Consider the following 21,937-nt stretch of genomic DNA (forward strand, 5'->3'; position numbering starts at 1 on the left):
GGGGCATAGGATGCTGGCATTGCCTCTGAACCAGCCAAAGGCAGCAGGCCTGGAGCCATGAGCCAGAGTCAGACTCAACCCTGTGCCCAAGCCTCCTTGACCTCACAGCCCTGAAAACAGGGAGGGGTGACACCATCTGCCAGGACCGCTCTGCAGTTTAAAGGGAGGATTGGACAGCTCTTGGTAAATCAGAGCTCTGGGCAAACGCCAGCTGTTGCCCTGGGCCAGTGTCACAGTGCCCCCCTCCCCTTGGGTGCAGAAGGACTGCCTTTTTAAAGCAGGAGCGTGGGCTCTGACCCCTCATGGAATGGGCAAGCCCTGTCTTCTGAAATCAAAGTAATCCTGCGAGGTCACTCCTGCCAACACCCCTCCCCGCCCCCCTCCCCTGCTGTCAGCCGGGGGATTAGAGGAGAGACCAGAGGATTAAGGGGTTCCTCTGTCACAGCCTCCCTGCCACAGTCAGCCCCTCTCCTGGAAGCCTGCTGGTCGGGCAAGGCGAGGCTCCTCTGTCGCTGTTCTCTGCGGGACAGAGAGAAGCCCCTTCTCCCACTAGCATTGCAGACAAGACCAGACTGAAAGCTGGGAACCCCAGGCTTGCCAGGACCCAAAAAAGCAGAAGGCTTGGGGCGTCCCAAGGATCTGGCCAACAGGCAGAGCCCATCCTGACCACAGCAGGAGCACAGCCCGGACCTCCCAGGCCCCACCCAGGCCCCCCGCCCCACCGGCAGCAGGATGCCCCACTGCCTGCAGCCCTCACTGCGGAAGCCTGCAGTCATCCTGTGTCTGCTGCTGTCCAGCACCTCTCTGTCCCCCACGTGGGGGCAGGCCATGATTCCTCTGGAAACGTAAGCATCCAATTCAGCCCCTCCCCCATAAAACCCTTTTCCCCTTCCTCCTTTCCTTCCCCAGGGCAGACCTCAATCCTCTGTGCCTCCCACCTCCGGTCTCCTCTGGCTCGCCCCTGGGGGTCACACCCCCTTTCTGGCTGTGAAGACCTTTTCTCCACCCTCCTCTCTTCCATTTGGGAGTCCTGCCTGCCCCTCCCCAACCACCTGCCGGTATAAGCTGACCTGATGGCCAGGCTCACACTCATGGGGTGACAAGCAGCGTAGAGAGCACCTGCAGGCGCTCTCCTTCCAGGGTAATGGCTGCCATTAGGGGCCTGGGAGTGGGAGCTGTGGTGAGTTACATTATTGCGGCTCCCCAAGGATTTGTCAGGAAGTTGTTTTAACTTTCTGGAAGGGCAAGCAGTTCTAAATCAACCAAATGGCTCGTGCAACCAGGAACCAGGTCATATTGGACTTTGGTGGTCTCGGTCTTCCCTTTCTATGCCTTTCTGCCTCCCTCCAGGCCCCGGCGCTACACCCAGTCATGAAGACCTGGTGTCAGTCATTTACACTTTGGTATACATTTAAATTACTATGCAACCCCTCTGGGAGTGTGTGTGTTTAGTCCTTGGCTCTGGTGTACCTACTAAATACATTTTCAATAAATGAGGGGAACAAAACGCTCTACACTGCACCTGCCCACTCCCTTGGCGCCAGGTCTCCACCCAGGACCTTGACCCCCTCCTCTTTCCCACCCCAAAGCCCCTCCCTCTCCTATGAAGCCACACCATCCCTCCACTCAGCCCTCAGCCTCCAAAGCTTGCCCCTGCTTCTCCTGCCCTCCCAAATCTGTTCTCACCCAAGTCATCAAAGACCCTCACTGCCCAATCCAGTAGACATTTCTGGACTTCTCTCTTTGGACTCTTCGGACACTGGCTTCCCCCTTTTCCTTGAGTCTCCATGCCTCAGCTTTCATAATGCTGTGCACACCTGGGCCTCCTTGGGCATCTGTTACCTCTGTCTTTCTCAGGTGCCCCTGCCCCTGAGATTGGTGCTGGTGTTCCCCAGGGTTTGTCAGCCACTCAGATCTTTTCATGCTACACACTCTCTCCTTGAGAGAGCCCATCTGCGCTCAGAAGTTCAACCGCCATTCATGTACTAATGACTCTTAGCCCTGCCTCTATCTGTTAGGCTCATATATCCATTGCCTGTGGACAGCTTTTCCCGGACATCATGCGAGGTTTTAAATTCAAGTTTGTGTCTTTCAAGATACAAAGTGATTGGTACTTTCTGGAGTTGGACAATGCACAACCTGCCCAACATCACTCTGCAACATAGCTCTGCAGCAGAAACCTCCCATTCTGCGTATCCCAGGCTACATTCATCATCTTCCACCCTCTCCCACTTGCTTCCATGATCCTTCTGATATTCATTTTATTTAATAACACCTCATCAGCTCAACCGCCCAAGCTAGAAACCTAGAAGTCACATTTGTCCCCCCAAAGCTCTTCTGTACTCTCATCCCAAATTCTCCCCAGCTTCTAACACTGAACTCAGATCCCACCTCCCTCAGGAAGCCTTCCCTGACCACCACGGCCCCTCCCCAAGTTTCACTGGTGTCCCTTCAAACAAGTAGTATGCTATCTGTATATGAAGGGGCATCCCTCTAATGCAGCGGTTCTCAACCTGTGGGTTGCGACCCCTTTGGGGGTCGAACAACCCTTTCACAGGGGTTGCCTAAGACCATCGGAAAACACATATATAATTACATATTGTTTTTGTGATTAATCACTATGCTTTAATTATGTTCAATTTGTAACAATGAAAATACATCCTGCATATCAGATATTTACATTATGATTCATAACAGTACCAAAATTACAGTTATGAAGTAGCAACGAAAATAATTTTATGGTTGGGGGTCACCACAACATGAGGAACTGTATTAAAGGGTCGCGGCATTAGGAAGGTTGAGAACCACTGCTCTAATGGAAGGTCTTACAAAGGTGAAGACTGTGATGTGGCTCCAGGACTCTGCACAATGCCCGGGACGCAGGACATGAGTAGATACTGGTTGAGTGGCTGAATACATGCTGATCTCGAAATGATCATGTGGGCAAACTCCATTTGCTCCATCTGGAGAGGCTCAGACTCAGCCTGTGCCTGCCCCCAGACCCCTCCAGCCTGTCCAGATGGTGAGATCCCGTATCCTTCTGGGGACGGACAAAAGGTCAGGGTTTCTCCAGAGGCTGCCTGCATCAGGGTCAGGTGTGGCCTCTCCTGCCCTCACTGCCTGGCCCACCCTCTGCAGAAGCAGCTGGGAGCCTCTTCCTCTGCCCCTGCGCGGCACGCTCCCTCTGAAGTTTCAGCAGGATGCAGCAGCGTGCAGCGACCTTGAGCAGGGGACACTGGAGGGGAGTGACTCACTGAGAAGCTGCAGCTGTGCCCAGGCAGTTCCTGTGTCTATCCTCAGGGTCCTCCCTGCCCTGCCCCGGACCTGTCCACAGCCTCTTCCCCTCCTCTGTTCTCCATTCCCGCCCACAAACCACAGCCCTTGGGGGCCTGAGGTCAGGCTTCGGTTCTGCCTCATTTGCCCCTGCCCCTCATCCCTCAGCCAAGGGCATTCAGCCCGCTCTGGGCCCCTGTGGGTCCTCAGTCTCCTGCCCTGCCATATGTGTCCTTCTGGGTGTGTGTCAGTGTGTATGTGTTTGTGTGTACATGTGTGTTAGTGTGCGAGTCTCTGTGTATCATGTGTGTCTATGTATTTGTGCATGTGTGCATCAGTGGTGTCTATGCATTAGAGTAGACACTTGTTTTGTCTATGCATGTGTGTGTGCATATGCATCTATGTGTGTGTCTCCATGTGTGTGTGTGTGTGTGTGTGTGTGTGTCTGTACACATGTACTTTCATGGCCCGGCAGAGTGAAGCTGTGGGCAGACACCTTTGGCGGGAACCTGTATGACACCGTGACCAAATACTCAGGCTCTCTCTTGCTGCAGAAGGTGAGTAACACCTCCCAGGGAGCTCACAGGGCCTGCGGGCGGTCAGCCAGGGAGCCCTGCCAGGGAGCAGAGACCCAGAATCCCCGCATGTTCGGGCTGTGAGGGGTCTTAGCGATCATCTATCCAATCCCCTCATCCTCAGACACGGAAACTGAGACCCGAGTCACAGAGCAATTCAGCGGGGTGGCCAGGAGCACAGTGTCAGCTCAGATCCCCAGGAAGCGGAGGTCAAGATGGAACCTGACAGAGGACAGGGATTTACTGAGGGAGGAGCTGTGAGGAGCAGAGGGGTGAGGGGGCAGAAACAGCAGGCTGGGGGGCAGGCCTGGCTCCTGTGAAAGGGGCGGGGCAGAGGAGGAGGGGTGAGTCCTGCAGGCACTGCTTGGGCAGCATGAGCGGGCCTGTGGCCTCTGTGCTCCGCGAGCTCCCACACCTCTGGTTCTCAGGGTTCCGGCCATGTCTGGGGGCTGCAGAGCCACAGGGGCCCCAGCACAGGTCTGGGCCGCGCCTGGCTCCTGGGCAGGACGCAGGGCCCGATGGAGAGGACGGGGCACCAGCAAGCCCCACTCCCCTGGTTAATTGCTTTGTGTGCAGATTGACACCTAGCCTGTCCTCTTATGAGATTATAAACAACTTCATTTCCCTCTGATATTTATAACGCCCAGAGCAGTTTTAATAATAGCTTGCCGTTCTCTATTATTACCATTTGCTGAGAGCTTTATATTCAGGGTCTTACTTTCACTACAATTCATGAGGTGACTATGACATTTGCCATTTTCTAAATGATGCTAAAAGCAGCTCTCAGGCTTTTATGCCAGCATGTGACCACCATGCAGCTCCTTCCTGTCTCCCCTTCCCACAGCCCACAGGAGGAGCAGGCGGAGCCAGGGTGCCACGCCCCCATTCAGGGACCTCCACAGGCCACTATAACAACAACAGCTCAATCCCACTTCCCACTCCCTGCCCTACCACACTCCTACTCTGCAAAGCACCATTTCATTCTGTGTTCTCATTTGTGCCCTCTAACCCCGGTGAGAAACATAGAGCAATCCTATGTGACTGGGGTAAAAACATTCTCTAAGTCTATGCATTCCAGAACATTCTCTAAATCATGCTAATGTCACATCTTGCAGATGAGGAAACTGACTTAGTAACTTGCCTCAGGTCACGTGGTCAATAGGTTGCTGACCTGAGCCTTTAGACATTGCTGACACACACACTCGGGAAAAGATGGTCTCCCTTGGGCCCAGAGAGTGAATTTGAATCCAGCTCTCTGAACAGTTTGTCAGGCGGCGTCAATACCCATCACTGCTGAGCTTGGTCTGGACAGGATGCGCATCGTGGGTGTTGCGGGGAGGGGGGGAGAAGAACTGATGCTCAGGGCAGCCCCAGTCCACGTGAACCGCCCCAGGGAGGTGGCAGGCATGGCTGTACAGAAGTCTCAGAGACCTGGCTGTGTGACCTTGGTCAAGTTCATTGACCCCTCTGAGCCCCAGTCTACTCCCTCTTAAGAATATTAACTGAATGTGTCCAGAGCCCCTGGAACAGAGAGGACATGTGATAAGAGGCAACCATTGTCGGTCGTGGGGAGATTACGTGAGGAGGAGGGGGCCTGTCCTGCCTCCAGCTGCGTAAACGAGGCCTCACGGTGTGAATGCGCTGGCCGAGAGGACGGAGGCACCAAACCTCCTGGTGCCGATGCAGGTGTCATCTCTCCCACGTTCCCCTCCACAGAAATACAAGGATGTGGAGCCCAATCTGAGGATCCAGGAGGTGGATGGCTTGGAGCTGGTGAAGAAGTTCTCAGAGGACATGGAGACCATGCTACGCAGGAAAGTGGAGGCTGTGAAGGTGCTCAGGCCCTGTGATCTGGGGGGAGGGGGACTCTGCCCAGCCCGTCACACCAAAATGACCCTCAAAATGATGCCATGGCCCTGCACCCTCTCACCCATATCATCCTTTTCCTACCTCACGAGCATCGGCCCAGCATCCCCAGGAGCCAAAAGGTTCTTGTAAAGGAGGAAACGATGGAAAGCAAGGGGGGAGGGAGAGCTGGGATTGGAGCTCTGCCTTAGAGAACAGCGTCCAGTGCAGTAGGACCAACCTGCAGTGTTGGGGGGACTCTGCATCATGACGTTATATTCAGTGACTGGTGCAGAGCAGGAGCAAAATGAGGGCTGAGGAGACGCTGGCTGGCTGGCTGGCTGGCTGGATGGATGGATGGGTGGATGGATGGGTGGGTGGTAATTGGGTGGAGGATGGATAAATGGGTGGATGGATGGATGGGTGGTGATAATTGGGTGGAGGATGGATGGGAGTATAGAGGGTTGGAGAGCATACAAAGTAAAGTTCCCTGCCTCTCCTTTCTCCTTTTCTCCTTCCCCTGCACTGCCCCCCATCCTTTCCACTCCTGCCATACAGACCCACCCTTCATGGATCCCAAGTGCTCTGAGGGCTGCCCAGACAGCATAGGTGCTTATAGTGAGGGCCTCTGCTCAGGTGATCCCACCATGGCATACCCAGCACGCGCCACATCCTCTATCCAAAGGACCATCTGGGAGGCACCCTGTGTAAAACCGCTGGGGCCTTCTTTCCCGCGTTACAAGTTGCAGCCTCTTTTCTCCAGGCTTAGGGGCAGGCATCTTAGCATCAGGAACCACTGAGAAGACACTTGGGGCCTGGAGATCCCATCCTGGTGGAAGCAGGGGGACACTGACCCACACAACCAGCACAACAGGACCACCCACTGCCTTCAGTGCTGGGATGCAGGAGCGCACCACTGCGGGACTGGTCCCCCTGGGCTCCCCGTGTCTCCAGATGTGCTGTGTCCTTCTCCCAGCTTCAGCCTCGGAAAACCAATCAAACCAGTGCTTGCTCTGCAGACCTTCTCCAAGCACCAGGCCCTGCTCCCTGCTGGGGGTCCCGTGGGGAGGACTCAACCACGGGCCCTTCTATGGGAGTGTCCATGGGGACACTTACTGCAAAGCAGCACTACAGTAACCTTGGCCCTGTGGAATTTCTTCATCACATCCTAGGAATTGGGGGTTAGGAGTAGGGAAGTTGGAGACTCTTCTACCCGATTTACAGTTCTATGGAGACCAGAGAGGCCTAGTGCCTGGCCCCGACAAAGCCAGAATAGGAGCTCAGCTCTTCTCCTCTTCCCCCCACATTTATTGAGGTTTACTTGACAAAAGCAAAACAAAACAAAACAAAAAACCTGTGTATATTTATATTCAGCAGCTGAAAGGTGGAAAAACCCAAATGTCCATCAACTGATAAATGGATAAACAAAATATGAGGTATCCATACAACGGAATGTTATTCAGCCATGAAAAGGAATGACTTCCTGCTATGTGTTAAAACACAGATGAATCTTAAAAACATCTCTGTGAAAGACTCCAGATATAAAAGGCCACCTACTGTGTGATTCCATTTGTGTGAAATATCCAGAATAGGAAAATCCATTGACGGAAAGCAGATTATGGTTGCCAAGAGCCAGGGAGAGGGGACGGAGTGACTGCTTGGTGGTCACAGGGTTTCCATTGGGGGTGATGAGAAGTTCCGCAACTAGACAGTGGTGGTTGCACAATATTAGGAATGTACCTAATGCCACTGAATTGCACACTTTAACATGACTAAATGGTATACACACACACACACACACACACACACACACACACACACACACACATTTAAACAGACTATTTAGAGCAGTTTTAGGTTCATAGCAAATTTGTGCAGAAAGTACAGAGAATTCTTATATAACCTCTGCCCCCACAAACATACAGACTCCCTCAACTATCAGCAGCCCCCACCAGAGTGGTACATTGGTTACAATAGATGAACCTACACGACACATCATAATCACGCAAAGTCCATAGTTTACATTAGGGTTCACTCCTGGTGGTGTACATTCTGTGGGTTTTGACAAATGCACAATGACATGTATCTACCATTATAGACCATGCAGAATAGGCACACGGCCCTAAAAACTGTCTATTTTACACCTATTCATCCCTCCCCCCATCACCAACCCCTGATGACCACTGATCTTTTTACTGTCTCCATTTTTGCCTTTTCCAGAACGTCATTGGTTGGACTCAAGCAGTAGGTAGCCTTTTCAGACTGGCTTCTTTCACTTGGAAATGTGCACTTATCTTTTGGCTATTGTGCTGCTGTGAACATTTACACACAAGTTGTTGTTTGAGTCCCTGCTTTCAGTTCTCTTTGGGTATATTCTTGGGAGTGGAATTGAGGACCCACTGGTCTACTTCTGCCCATTCATTCTCCCCTCCGTGTTCCCATCCCTCAGAATGTGGTAGAGGCGGCTGAGGAAGCTGACCTGGACCATGAATTCAATGAATCGCTGGTGGTGAGTCCTCCTGCTCCTGGAGCTGCTGCTGAGAGGGTATTATGGCCAATCTCCCGCCCCAGGATGGACAGTGTCCCCTGAGTGCAGGATGGGGAGGAATAGGGGGAGCCGGGGGTCCAGCACTACCTTTTAATGTGCTCAGGATTTGTATGATCCTACAATAAGATTCTGAAATGCTCTGGAGTCTTTTGAGAAGGGATTTGTGGGCCAGGTAGGAGAGACAGCTACCAAAACCTGGGGCGGGGGTGCAAAATGGCAATCACTCTTCCACAGACTTCACCACCCAATGCTGTGTGCTAGCCTCTGCCCAAATGAACTCAAGAAGTTCACAGACCAAAAATCTCTAGCATACGGCCCACAGCCTGCCCATGCACCTGGTACCATGTTCCCACAGTGCAGAAGGGAAGGGGTGGGGGGGGCGGTCAGAAAGCCCCCAGACAGAGTATCCTCGTAACCAGCCCAGGCTGAGGGGGATTTGAGCAGCTGAGGACATGAAGAGGGTGTTTCCAAGCTGAAGGAAAAGAAGTAAAAATACACAATATTGAGGAAATTGCCAGTGCTCAGCTCTGTATGTCCAGGGGACGGTGAAGCAGAAAGTGACTGTAGTAAAGGTAGGACTCTGGCCTTTATTCAGCCCACAAGTCACATATTAAAGGCTTTGAGCTTGGAGGGACACAGCAGATTTGTGGCAGCACTGCTGTGGCATGGGCAGGACATGGGCAGGAAATGAGGGTGCTCTTCGGGTCTGAGCCACGTGGTGTGGAGACAGTGGGGAAGAGGGTCTGGTTATGGCTGCAAGGTGGTAATCCAAATGGATCCAGCGCTGTGTGTAAGAGCACAGAGCAGACTGCTGGCTCTCCGGGGTCATGGGGACACAGGCTGCAGGCTGTTAAAGAGAGAACCCCCACCTCTTGGGGCCCTGCCTGGGTCCCCGGGAGTGTCCGGCACTGAAGAAGCTGGTGGTACTGACAAGGCTGCCTTTACCTCTCCTGGAATCTGTCTGCTTGTCTCTGTCACCGTCTCTGGCTGTGTCCACACATGATAAATAAAGTGGAGAACTGAGCAATAATCCAGAAAATCTATGTCAAGCCCTACTTGAATCAACCACCTGCTCCAATGATCTGGATATGTATTTGCCCCAAATCTGAATCCTGTGGGTCATTGCCTGCATCCCCCAGTTGGAGCTTGTGTGGACGCGGTCAGCCCGCCTGAGGTCTCTCACATCTGAGTCCTCTGATTGCACCATTTCTCTTTCTCTCGCACTCGGCGAGTCTTTGTCCACCGGTCCCCGTCTGGCCCATTCTCTGCCCTAGTTTGACTATTACAACTCGGTCCTGATCAACGAGAGGGATGCGAGGGGCGAGTACGTGGAGCTGGGGGCTGAGTTTGTCCTGGAGCCCAACGCGCACTTCAGCAACCTGAGGGTGAACACGTCCCTCAGCAGTGTGCAGCTGCCCACCAACGTGTACAACAAAGGTAGTCCCCGCCCCGTGGCCCCGCACAGTTGTGGGGGTGGTGCTGGTGGAGGTTAACGATTTGGCCCCATTTTCCCGAGAAGCCCTTCTCCAACCTCCCTGACTCAGCGTGGGGAAGCGTTTCACAGGAGCCTGGACTGGAGAAAGCTCGGGGCTCCTGGCTTAGAGGGTGTGTGGCTCTTCCAGTGAGATGTAGAGGGAAGTGTGAACTGCATCACTGCCGGCTGTGTGTGTGTGTGTGTGTGTTCCCAGGTGAAGAATTGGTCACTGTTGCTCCTGATTGAGTGTCCCTGCAGTTCCTTCTACAATCTCGCTCTTTAGACCCAGATATTTTAAATGGAGTCTACATGTCCGAAGCCTTGAACCCTGTTTTTGTGGAGAACTTCCAGAGAGACCCGACACTGACCTGGCAATATTTTGGCAGCTCAACTGGATTCTTTAGGATCTACCCAGGTGAGGACATGGGAGGCATCGCCCAGATCCTCTCAGCTTCTTCTCTGGGAATAAGGCCACAAGGGTATTGCGGATGGACGCTGGCACTCAGACCCCTGGTGAATGGGGTTGGCCCTGACATCCAAAGGAACCTCCAACCCACATTTTGACACTCTTCACGCCATAATATGCACATTTCCAACAAATAGTTGTTGGATTAATTAATTAATTAATTAATTAAATACTATGGTAACCAGCCAGTCAATGCCCGCATTGAACTCTTGTCCTATGAAAAGCACTGTGGAAGATGCAAAGGGGGCTAAAACAATTCTTGACCTTAAGATGTTCACATCTTAATTGGAGAAATGGGGCTTACTCACTTAACATGTTCAACCGCAATGTAGAGATGTCCTGGGTCACTATGTAATCAGTGGCTGATCTAACAGACAATGGGGAAAGCTCCCTTGTCTACCACTAGAAATAGAAAACAAAATCTTCTATAACATTTGCAAGAGTTCTGTTTTTTAACTTCCTATTTATAAAAAAATTCACCTCCAAATTTTACTCCAACCTACTTTTATATTTTAGCACACTGTTCAAAGTCTTAACGTTGCCCTGTTTTCCCGAGACAGACCCTTCAAATGCTTGAAGACAACTCACAGGTCTCTCAAGTCTTCTCCAGGATAGAATTCCTGTAAATATTCTTGCTATATCAGGTCTTCCCGATAAGTCAATTTGTGTGCAAACAACACAATCCAGTGGCTTCTTTGTAAGCCATTGGTCTTAGTAGAGAGGGTGTTTCTCACACCCTCACCCACATTTATAGGTGCATATCAGCCCTCAGGTGGACAATATGGGGTTGGCTATAATCCTTGATCACAGTACACTATCCCCATGGGTCCTTGCAGGCCCACTGTTATCTATTTTAAATTTTATTTATAACATAATAATGCTTGTATACACATCACCAACACAAAAATTAAATTACCAATAATTTCTATTTACATATGTGCTCCTCTATTTTGCCCCCTCTCTCCTCCACTTACCCTCCATTACCCCCCAAGTAATAGCTATCCTGAATTATGAGCCTATCATTTTATTTGGATTTTTGGCATTCTGTTTGTTTAGTTATTTAGTTTTATCTCATGTTTACACACACACATCTGCTTAAGCAATATATTGTTTTGTTTTGTTTTGCTTGTTTTCGATTTCAGTCAAGGGCACGTACCTCACAGGCTCAATCCCCTGCCCCCAGGAGGCAACCAATTGATGTGTCTCTCTCAATGGATGTTTCTCTCTTTCCTTCTTCCCACCCCCCCCCCGCCCGCTGCCCCACTCTCTCTAAAAATTAATGAGGAAAAAAATCCTTGGGTGAGGATTAACAGCAATAATTTCTTTAAAAAACAAAGATATAGGGACTTTATCTTTTTATTATAAATTTCTAATTGAATTGCTTTGTAGACAGAGAACATGATATATGTGGTACTGATTTTGTGAAATTAGTTGAGGTTTCATTTAATAGCCTAGTATGTCATCAAGTTTTATCAATATTCCATGTGTGTTTGAGAAGAATATGTGTGCTCTAATTGTGGCATGAAAAGCTCTGAATATGTCATTAGCTCAAACTTGTTAATTATATTATTTACGTTTTCTGTATTTTTGCTGGCTTTATGTCTACTTGACCCTTGTTAGCCTTTACTACACTTTGTTTTTAGGTCTATTTTGTCTGGTATTCATAAGAAATACCAATATGCCCTTCATTACCCTGACATATATTTTTTCATCATTTCCTCCAATCTTGTTCTAGTCATATCCCTTGAAAATAGTCTATAGCTTCTAAACTTTTATCCAAACTGGCAACCTCTTTTACTAGTTGGCAAGTTCAGCACATTTACATTTATTGTATTGATATATTTAAACATGCTTATCTTATTTTTTAAATTATTTTATTTTTAAATTTTCTATTTGTCCCTTCATTTTTTGTTTCCCTTTCTCCTCTTATAACCTTTTTAAATAAGTAACTTTAAAAAAGTCCCCTGTTATTTCTCTTTTTATTTCAGTTTAGAGTTTATTCCTCTGTTTTTATTCTTTCAATAATTACCCCTTACCAGTCATATTTAATAAGATATTAAAATTAAATAATATTTTTACCTTTTCTCAAGTCAAAAAAAAGCTTTAGAGCTTCTCCACTTACATATCCTTCTCCCACCTTGATTTCCATTCCCTTGTCATCTAATATATTCTTTTTTTTATCCCAAGTTAGATACTATTTTGCTATTTGATGCAAACATTGCTTATCTGGTAAGAGCTACTTGTTTACCTTTTTTTTTTTTTGCCCACCACTCCTTCACACACCTCAAGCTGTCTTTCCAAGATCCTGTTCCTCCTTCAGGTGACTCCTCCACAAGTTCCCTTATCGTGCGCTCCGCGGTAAGCTGCTTCAGCTTGTGTTCATCTACACATGCTTTATTTTCTTCTCGTTCTTTTTATTTTATTTTAAACTCATTCTTTTTTATGTTTGCAAGTTACACAAATCATTTCCTGTTGTCATCCTATTTCAGCAGAAAAGACCAAATCCTATTTCTTTTCTATTGGCGATAAGTGACTGACTAAGCCTCCCTTTGATGACACATCCTGAGAAATAGCTCCCAGTAAAGAAAGAACAACAGCTCCGGGGAACTCAGTCCCCAAGTGGAATTCCGAAAGCAGCACCACAGTCTTCTTTGCTCACGCTTGAGTGACAGTTCTGCTGGATGCACTTCCGAGTTAGCAATTACTCTCTCTCAGCACCTTCCAACTATTTCCCGCTGCCTTCTGGCTTCCACTGCTGTTGAGAAACTCTGCTGTTGGCTTAACTGCTGTTCCTTTGAAAGTGAATGTTCTCGTTTTCTGGCTGCTTTAAGGTCTTTATTTATTTACTTGCCTTTGGAGTTCTGCAGTTTCACTACGATGTGTCTAGAAAAGAATGTCTTTTCATTTATCCCACTTGGGATATACCACGCTTCCTGGATCTCTGGACTCGCATTTTTCTCAGTCCTGGAACATTGGCATCGTTGTCTTTACATCATGGTGTTTCCTTTGCCCTCCTTTTTCTCCTTCTACGTCTCCAGTCAGACATAGTTAGGGTGCCCCCCAAAAATGTATACACACACTTTGAATAATTATAAAGGCAGTGATAAAAAATACATTTCATTTTCAAAACTGAGCTTTCAGCTGTTAAAGTGCATACATTTTTTGAGACACCCTGTATTAGACCTTCTCATTCTGGCTTCCACAGGATTCTGGAAAAATCCTTCAAATGCCTGAATTTTCTCTTTACCTGTGAATGATCCACATGCTGCTTTTTTTTTTTCAACTTAAACATCTTTTTTCAGTTACAAAAGGCCCATACTTTGAAGGCTGTTTGTTTGTTCCTAATCATTTTCTTGTTGTGTTTTCTTCCTTGTGATTCCTCCAACATAGCAATCCTGTCATTTGTATTTGGCAGTTCCAACACCTGTAAGCCTTGGGAGGATACACCTGGTGGTTCTTGCTTCTGCTGCCTCTCACTCCTGGGGCCGTTTCCCGTGTATTTGGTAATCTTTGATCGTGGGGCCATGCCCCTTGTAATCTGTGGGAATCCTGCAGGCCTGACTGGGAAAAGCTTCCCTTCAAGAGGATCACTTCTGCTTCTGCTTGGAGTTGAGGATACCCCCACCCAGGACCACCAAAACCCTGGTGCAGAGCCAAGAACCCCTTGTTACTATTATAAGGTCAAACTCCCCACAACCATGCTGCTCTAGGAATATGGCCCTCATTTCCCCACTGCTCACTGCCGCTGCAGGTCCAGGTCAGAGCCATGCTGCCCAGGCTCCCACGACACCAGCTCGGCCCGTGGTTCTGTCCTGCTTCCCTCCAGGCCGTGGGTCCTGACTGTTCTGGCCCCTGCCCCCACCCTTGGAACTCTGCTCCCATTTGTTTGCTTTTGGGAGTAAGATCCCTGAAAACCTCTTCTCCTTTTGATGGACCAGCAATGCCTCAAGTGTGTATCTCATCTGAAGTCTAACTGCTGTGGAACAGGAGTCCCTTATTGCTTCTAGACAGTCATGATACGGCCATGATATTTTTCTAGCCCAAAACAACATAATACAATTGCACCTCTTATTTTTAATTTCCATACTGTAAGCCCACTCTTTCCAATCTTTACAGTATTTTCAAATAGAGATTCCATCATGGAGCATGCCAATGTTATCTTTGCTTTGTGTGCATTCATCCAAGTTTTTGATTCAATGAATAGGACAAAATCCACCCCAGCACTCTGCTGGTGGGTCAAGGCAAGATCTTTCATACTCATTCATTTGTTCTTTCGTCCATATGACAAACACTTATTGAGCATCCAGCCTGCGAGGTGCTATGTCAAACACTGTGTCAGGTACAGGCAGTCCTGTACCTCACCACCACAACAAAGTGAGCTTCTCCATAAAGCCAGTCCTAACCTTCTTGCTGGTGGAGGGCCTTGCCTTCAATTTGAAAACAAAACTCACAGCATCTTTGAAGTACCATAAAGCCACGAGCAATAAAATGGGGTGTGCCTGTACTTGGATTCCCTGACCTCAAGGAGCTTATAGTCCTGTAGCCAATCATTTCTCCCAGCCAGCTAACAGGAAGGACCATGGCACTACAGGCAACCTGACTAGAGGCAGAATGGCTAGAAGTCAGAGCACCTGGCTCTCCCTCACTCTGTCCATGCTTTTGCTGGATGGTAATGGATGTTAAAAGTCATGCCTTCTGGAAGCTTCCCCTTCCACAAATTGATGTGAGGTTTAGCTCACAAGTGAGTTCCACACACAACATATAGGGGTCCTACTGTGAAACTCACCTCAACTCTGGGTCTTGGCAGTGTGGGTGATGAGTGTCCCTCCATCGAGCTGGCCTCCCTCCCTGCCTATTGACTCAGTTTGCAGGGTGCTCTAGTGGCCCCTCACCCTGTTGTCCAGGTCCATGGCTGGCCCTTCCCTGGGGATCATGGCATTCTTGGATGTCAGCACCCAGCTGGGGCTCTGGAGCAGCCTCACGGAGCCAGTGAACAAGCCAGCCTTTGTTTCCCCAGGCATCAAATGGACACCTGACGAGAATGGAGTCATCACCTTTGACTGCCGAAACCGTGGCTGGTGAGCGCTCCAGGGGAAAGGTGTCTGTGCTGGCTCCCTCTTCTAACCTTTGGTTTTACCTAGTTCTTCTCCAGTCCCTGCCTCCAGGCCAAGGGTCTCAGGTGGGACACAAGAGTAGGAAGAAGCCTCCCTTCTCACCACGGCTGCCCTTGCTGCAGGGCTGATCACATTTGTCTTTCCTGCCCCCAGCTCCTTGCAGGACAGTGAGCTGCTCCAAATCTACCCTCTGCCAGGCTCTCCTTCCCCCGACTCCCCTTCCCCCATTGGCAGATTTGTAACAGAATCTGAGGGTGGAATCCAGTTCATCCTGCTGCCCATCCCTCCAGGACCCTGGCCGGTCCAAAACAAAGAGGACAAGGTTACCACAAGACCTTGACCTTTCTCCCACCTGACAGGCTCATTAGATGGGCACATACCCAGCTGTCACCCCCTGAATGGCTTCAGAACTATGCGAAGTGGTCATGGAACATGATACAACCTAGTCTCAATGGGGCAACTATCTGAACTTTGGATAAACTTGAGCCAGAATCCAAACAGAAATAATGACACTAGGTTGGGTGGTTGCTCTGGCTTTGATTTTTCCCATCGTTGACCTGTCCTTTTCTTTCTGCTAAAGGTACATACAAGCCGCTACTTCTCCCAAGGATGTTGTGATTGTGGTGGACACAAGCGGCAGCATGAAGGGGCTGCGGATGGCTATCGCCAAGCACACCATCTCCACCATCCTGGACACACTGGGAGAGAATGACTTCGTTAATATCATTGCTGTAAGTGTCCTTCCTTCCTAGAATAGCTCTCCCTTATCTAGAGAGTGTTAATATCATTGCTGTAAGTGTCCTTCCTTCCTTCCTAGAATAGCTCTCCCTTATCTAGAGAAACTTTCCTCTGCCTGCACTGGAATGACCTATACCTACAACACGCGAAGCTTCTGAGTGATCTCTCTGAAGCTGAGCCTAACCCAGGTCCAAGGACAGACTGCAAGAGGTCCGCAGAGTTTCTGAAGTTATGTGTATGTCCATTTTTCTGAGTCCACAGAGTTTATTAATTCAGACGAGTCTGTGATAGAACAAAGATGAGAAGCTCTGACCCTGAGTAGACGCCTAACTTATCCCACCACGTGCTCTTGACTGGCGCCCATCGCTGAGCAGCCTCTCCCTTCTGCTATAGAAGAGAGATCCCTGGGCACCTGCTCTCCAACAATCCCAGTTCTCCCAGGCCCTTCACCCCAAATCATTGGGAGAAAGGAGAAAGTACGTGGGGGCGCCTAGACAGGGGCCAACAAACCCTGGTCCTGCCTTCAGAGCAGCTCTTCCCGAGGCTGGCCCTGCCCGCCCCAGGAAGGTGATGGTGGGAGAGGTGCAGCAGGACGAAAGGGGACAGGTCAGGAGAATGCTTTCAATGAAAGAGTGGGCCCGCGCAGCCCGCCGCAGAGGCAGAGCTGACGGCCACCGGGGTGCCATTTTGAAGGCTACCTGATCTAAAACTTCCCTTCACCAGCCACCACATTGCTGAAAATGCTTATCTTTAGTGCAATTTACTTCTCTGTTAAAGAAACACCAAAGCAAAATGGTCTAACTGCAAACCAGTCATCCTGGGGTTATGCAAATGGCGCCTCCTCCCTGAGCTGCTCTCAAGGCCCATGCTCCCACCTCTCCACCTCCCCATCCCTGCCCTGACCTGCAGCAGAGACAGGACAGCTGGGAGCAGTTCCCACCACTTCACAAGAATGGGGTGTGCTCCTGCTCCTCTCGCAGAGCCTGTTAGCAGCTGAAGGACCCTCTTCCTCAATGCAGAGCAGAGACAAAAAGAGCAAAGTTTTTCATCCCCGGACCCAGGCACTGGGGAGGGGTCTGCACTTGGAGGCTGTGGGATTCCCATGGAAGGCACTTCGTCTGGTCTTGGCAGCAGAGACCAGAGGGATTCTATCAGGAACCTGCAGTTCCCTGTGTGCCCCAGGAGATGGGCAGGACTTGGCCACCCAAGAAAATGGGTCAAGATCAGAATTTGAGAGAGAGTGAAGGCCCTGCTGTTCTCTGTACTTCCTCCTCTCTACTCAGAAAAATTGCCAAAAGCATAGGGTACCCCAAGATAATGTGCACAGGTGACCCCAGCCTAGACCACTCTGTGAGTTACCTGAGCTTCATCACTGGGCCTTGACTTTCCAAATGGACCCTGTCTGTTCTCTCCTCCCCTCCTCCCTCTGCAACTGCAGTACAATGACTACATCCATTACATCGAGCCTTGTTTCAAAGGGATCCTTGTTCAGGCGGATCGAGACAACCGCGAGGTGAGTGTCCACGTCAGGCAAGGGCCGGATGCCTCTTAGCCCCTGTTCTGCCTAGAAGGGTGGGAGCCATCTGTGCAGCTGCCTGGCGGCCCTTTTACTCGTCCCATGGCATTTGGAAAGGGGCAAAGCAGGTCTGCAGTTACCCAGGAAATTGCCCCCATGAATCCGCTGCCTGTCTATCTCAGCAGTGAACAAAGAGAGACCTCCCCTGTGAGGAAAATCTCACTTCTTCAGGCCTGGTTTCTTATTCTGTGGATTATCCAGGACTCGGTTTTCCCCTTTGCCTCCCCCCTCGGCCTTTCCACTACGTCAGTTTTCATGAGGAGCTTCCCAAAAGGAGGGGAAATTCAAACCCATTGCATTGAGTCCTTTCCGAAGGCCTAGGAGGAAAGGATGTGGCAACTTTGTTTAAAGGGAGTCTAGTGTCACAGACCCTCCCTCTGTGGCTGGGGGATTTGGGTTTGGCTTCCTCTTGAATCCCAGCCTTGAGTCGGAGCCCCTGGCAGCCTCCATGGTTTCTCCTGTGAAATGCTCGCCACTGGGGTAAGAGCTGGGATGCTGAGGGCCTGGGAGCCTGGGCATTGGCCTGGCCTGGCCTCCTTGCTGGGGTTGAACTTACACTGGCATCTCCTTCCAGCAGTGGGGGAAAGATTTGCACCCAGACACTCACAAATCTCTCAGTTTATCTTGGGGGCATTGGAGAAACATCTGCTGTGGGGGTCAGCTAGATCCTGGAGAGATGAGCAAATAGCTCTAAACAGCCTCTGAAATTAAGACCAAAGATGAAGGTTCCCTGGGCCACTCCATCCACTGACACTCCTCTGGTTTCTTATCCACTACAGCATTTCAAACAGCTGGTCAGCGAGCTGGTGGTTAAAGGTGTGGGGGTCGTGGACCAAGCCCTGAGGGAAGCCTTCCAGATCCTGAAGCGGGTACTGCACCTGGGGAAGCCGAGGGAGCGTGGAGGGGTGGGAGACAGGCTGAGGTGGGGGGAAGGCGGTTCCCCGCTGCAGTTATAGAACCCCCCTCCCCTGCACAGTTCCAAGAGGCCAGGCAAGGAAGCCTCTGCAACCAGGCCATCATGCTGCTCACCGACGGGGCCGTGGAGGACTATGAGCCAGTGTTTGAGAAGTACAACCAGCTGGACCGCAAGGTTACTCCCTGGTGGTGGTCAAGGGATGAAGGGAGGGGGTGCCAAGGGGCGTGGTCTCCTACTGCCATGGTGGGATGGCCCAGAAAAGCCAGGCCTGCCCTGAGTTCAAATAGTCTACCCATTAGCCCATCAGTAAACTCAAATGTTCCAAAGCTGTGGTGACTCTAGGCACAGAGGACTCGTGCAAGAGGGATCAGGTGAGAGACTGTGGGGGTGAGATGTGAAAAATGTCCTGGCAAGTCCCGGTGCTGCCTGGGCCTGGGGCCCTTTCTGACCCAAAGGAGTGGGACTGGAGAAGTCAGCAAAGTGCTTGGCAGACATCGAAGGCTCACATGCATTATGTTAGCATTGCCCCGGCCAGGAGTTAGGCTGCTGAGTCCATCTGTGTCTTGTGGATTAGGTTCGAGTTTTCACTTACCTGATTGGGAGAGAAGTCACTTTTGCTGACCGCATGAAGTGGATCGCGTGCAACAACAAAGGTAGGTGGCAGGTGGGCGGAGCACCTGGCAGCCTGTACCGGAGTGCAGGTGGAACAGCATTGCCCCGTCACCGTCACCGGGGTGCTGAGCAGTGGCTCCTGCATGGGGCCTTGCAGAGGAGCGGTGTCTTGTGGAAATGACAGTATCTGCCCCTCCTTCTCACTTGGAGAAAGCAAGACAAAATGCAAATTGCTCCATAAAGCCTTGATTACTCCTGCAGGGACTCTAAGTCATAAAGCCACTTGAAATGAAACTTAGAGGTCATCTATCCAATGTTTGCAGGAGAGAGAGAGAGCTGTCTCGCCTCATAGAAACCACAATATAGACAGTGAGGCAGAGGCAGGACTGACGTTATAATGTAAGTTCTCTCTTTGGTCCAGCCTCCATTCTTATTGCTGCAAATTAAGCCCATTTACACTGATTCTACCCCCAAACAAAAAGCAGGTGGTCATCATTTTATTTAGAATAGTGTTTTGTGTGCAAACAGTCCTCATCTATCTCTGGCCAGAACCTAAGACCTGGGTCTCAGGTTTGGACCTGGGTTTGGTTCAACCACAATTTATCGAGCACCTACTGTGTACCTGACAAGCTTTCCAAATTGTGGTCAGTTTGGACTCAGTCTTGCTCTTGCAACTGTCCAGCTGGGGAGACAAAGCAGTGAACCATCAATGATAACATCATCTTGAATGCCCTGTGAGGACGGAAGGGCACAGGCTGTACTGGGAGCTGGGGGACAGCGGTAGAGGCACTTCCCCCATGTGGAGGTGACAGGAAGGCTGTCACATAAAGAACTGGTAGGAGTTGGCTAGACCTAGAGAGCAGGGAAGTGGGGCCCAGACAGAGAGAATAGCATGTTCAAAGGGTGAGACAAGAGGCATGTTGGGATCTGAGAGCTGCTCCACTTTACCGGAGTGTGGAGTGAATGTTTTGTGGGCGGTGACGAGCAATGAGACCAGAGAGGTAAATACATGCTAAATCATTCATGGCCTTGTAAGCCGTTTGCTCTTTTAATATCACTGTGGCTACAGGGAAGAGGCTATGGCTCCCTCTCCATAACTGAGGAGGGACAGTAGTCAGAGAAGGAAGAAGGCGGGGTTGTGACAGCTGTCATAGCCTGGGGTCCCTGAAAGCAGGCCCTGGGACAGAGCTGTGGAGGGGGGTAGTTTGGGGGAGTGGAAGGGGGGGCTGTAAGAAGTGAGGAGGGCAGCCCTGCAAGAGGGAGAGGCAGACCCTGCTGAGGCCCTGCTGCTTCTGTGGCAGCGCTAGAGCTGAGGGTGGGGGTGGGGAGGAGGTTCCCAGTTCCCCAAGTGGAGACAGGGCTGGGCCCAAGAGTTCCCATCATTAGCACTGGCCCCCACCACACCCCTGGAAGAGGTACAGCCTTGGGAAAAGCAGTTCCCTGTGGCCCAGAGCAGCTCCCAGTGAGGGGCCAGCCAGCAGCCGGGGACGTTGTGGGCCCTGCAGAGGGGTTCCACGTGGAGCAGCCAGCCTCCCACACCACATGGCCCCTCCTCTCCCCCAGGCTACTACACGCAGATCTCCACCCTGGCAGACGCCCAGGAGAATGTGATGGAGTACCTGCACGTGCTCAGCCGCCCCATGGTCATCAACCACGACCACGACATCATCTGGACCGAAGCTTACATGGACAGCAAGGTGGGCCCTGACCCCACCGCAGAGTGAGGGACCCCAGGGCATGAGCGGTGACTTCTTGGGTGAGAAATGGGGGAGGGGGAGGGGCAGATCGCATCCTTGGAAACATGAAGGGAGTGAGCGCTTCACCCACTAGCAGACCTTCACCTGTATGCTGCCCCAGAGGCCCAGAAACCCAGGGAGGAGGCCTGTCCAGGGATGCCCTTCATGGACAGAGCTCCTCTGCTCCAAACTTCTTCCTCCCCCCTTCCTGTTGTCCTCACCTCCTTCACTGTCCTCTCTCCCTCCTGTTACAGGAAAAAGGAGCCCAACCAGTAATTCAAGATCTTATAGCTTCATCAAGTATCCCCTTCCCAGCCCTGCACTCACAAAGAGGCTGCCTGTGGGCAGCAATGACTTACATGAAGGAAGGTCAATGTCAGATGAGATGTTGGGGGAATAAGGACCTTCTGGCACCTCTCAAATCACATCACAGACACCTGCTTCAATGTTGATGCACCAGGCTAGGATTAAGAGGGACCTGAAATAGTTGCTTAAATAAAAGTGTATTTCTCCCTCATGTAAAGTAAAAGACGTCTAGAGGTGGCTGGCTCAGAGCCTATAAGGAGCTCCCTGGTCACCAGGGACCCAGACCCCTTCCTGCTGTTGTCCCCTTAGTCTTCCCTACGGACCTCTCACTCCAAGTGGATAGTGCAACTCCAGTCAACAGAGACCACTCACTTTTAGGAAATCTTACTTCCAAACTCTAAACTGAAAAATCAGAGGAGGAAGGGGTAGAGGGCTTGATGGTTCAAAGTTCTTCATTCCCCAAGGTCTACTGTGGACCTCCATGGCCAGGCAGTCTCCTTTAGTTGGCCCTGAGGAAGGTCAGACTTATCAGACACGCCTGCGCACACCACTCCTCAGGGCCTGTCTTTGACATAAAGTGGGGCACACGTGTGGAGCCCCTTCTGAAGGAACTGGAGGAGCCAGCACAGTAAGATGAGGAGGCGGACAAGAGGGCCATCTCGGAGGGTGGGAATGATGTGGTTCTGGCGTCCTGAGTGGAGAAGAGGCTGTGGGATGATCCTGTGTGTGTGTGTAGGCCGGGGGGGGGGGGGGGGGGG

At 50.7% G+C, this 21,937-nt stretch overlaps 1 protein-coding gene across 4 annotated transcripts in view; it reads left to right on the forward strand.

Moving 5' to 3' along the window:
• The first annotated feature begins 454 nt into the window (after positions 1–454).
• The window catches only part of CACNA2D4 (calcium channel, voltage-dependent, alpha 2/delta subunit 4), a 118,875-nt gene continuing 97,392 nt past the window's right edge, over positions 455–21,937 (forward strand). For all 4 annotated transcript variants that reach the window (XM_005865963.2, XM_014539426.1, XM_014539427.1 and 1 more), the window contains exons 1-13: positions 455–845; positions 3,749–3,830; positions 5,565–5,681; positions 8,143–8,202; positions 9,516–9,678; positions 9,999–10,130; positions 15,199–15,259; positions 15,876–16,026; positions 17,472–17,546; positions 18,389–18,478; positions 18,586–18,699; positions 19,100–19,178; positions 20,701–20,834. In XM_005865963.2, coding sequence (XP_005866025.1) covers positions 733–845; positions 3,749–3,830; positions 5,565–5,681; positions 8,143–8,202; positions 9,516–9,678; positions 9,999–10,130; positions 15,199–15,259; positions 15,876–16,026; positions 17,472–17,546; positions 18,389–18,478; positions 18,586–18,699; positions 19,100–19,178; positions 20,701–20,834 — 1,371 coding nt within the window. In that variant the 5' untranslated portion in view covers positions 455–732. The remainder of the gene's footprint in view (positions 846–3,748; positions 3,831–5,564; positions 5,682–8,142; positions 8,203–9,515; positions 9,679–9,998; positions 10,131–15,198; positions 15,260–15,875; positions 16,027–17,471; positions 17,547–18,388; positions 18,479–18,585; positions 18,700–19,099; positions 19,179–20,700; positions 20,835–21,937) is intronic.

The sequence above is a fragment of the Myotis brandtii genome, unplaced genomic scaffold, assembly GCF_000412655.1.
Source record: "Myotis brandtii unplaced genomic scaffold, ASM41265v1 scaffold216, whole genome shotgun sequence".
In the NCBI taxonomy this organism is placed as follows: Eukaryota; Metazoa; Chordata; class Mammalia; order Chiroptera; family Vespertilionidae; genus Myotis; species Myotis brandtii.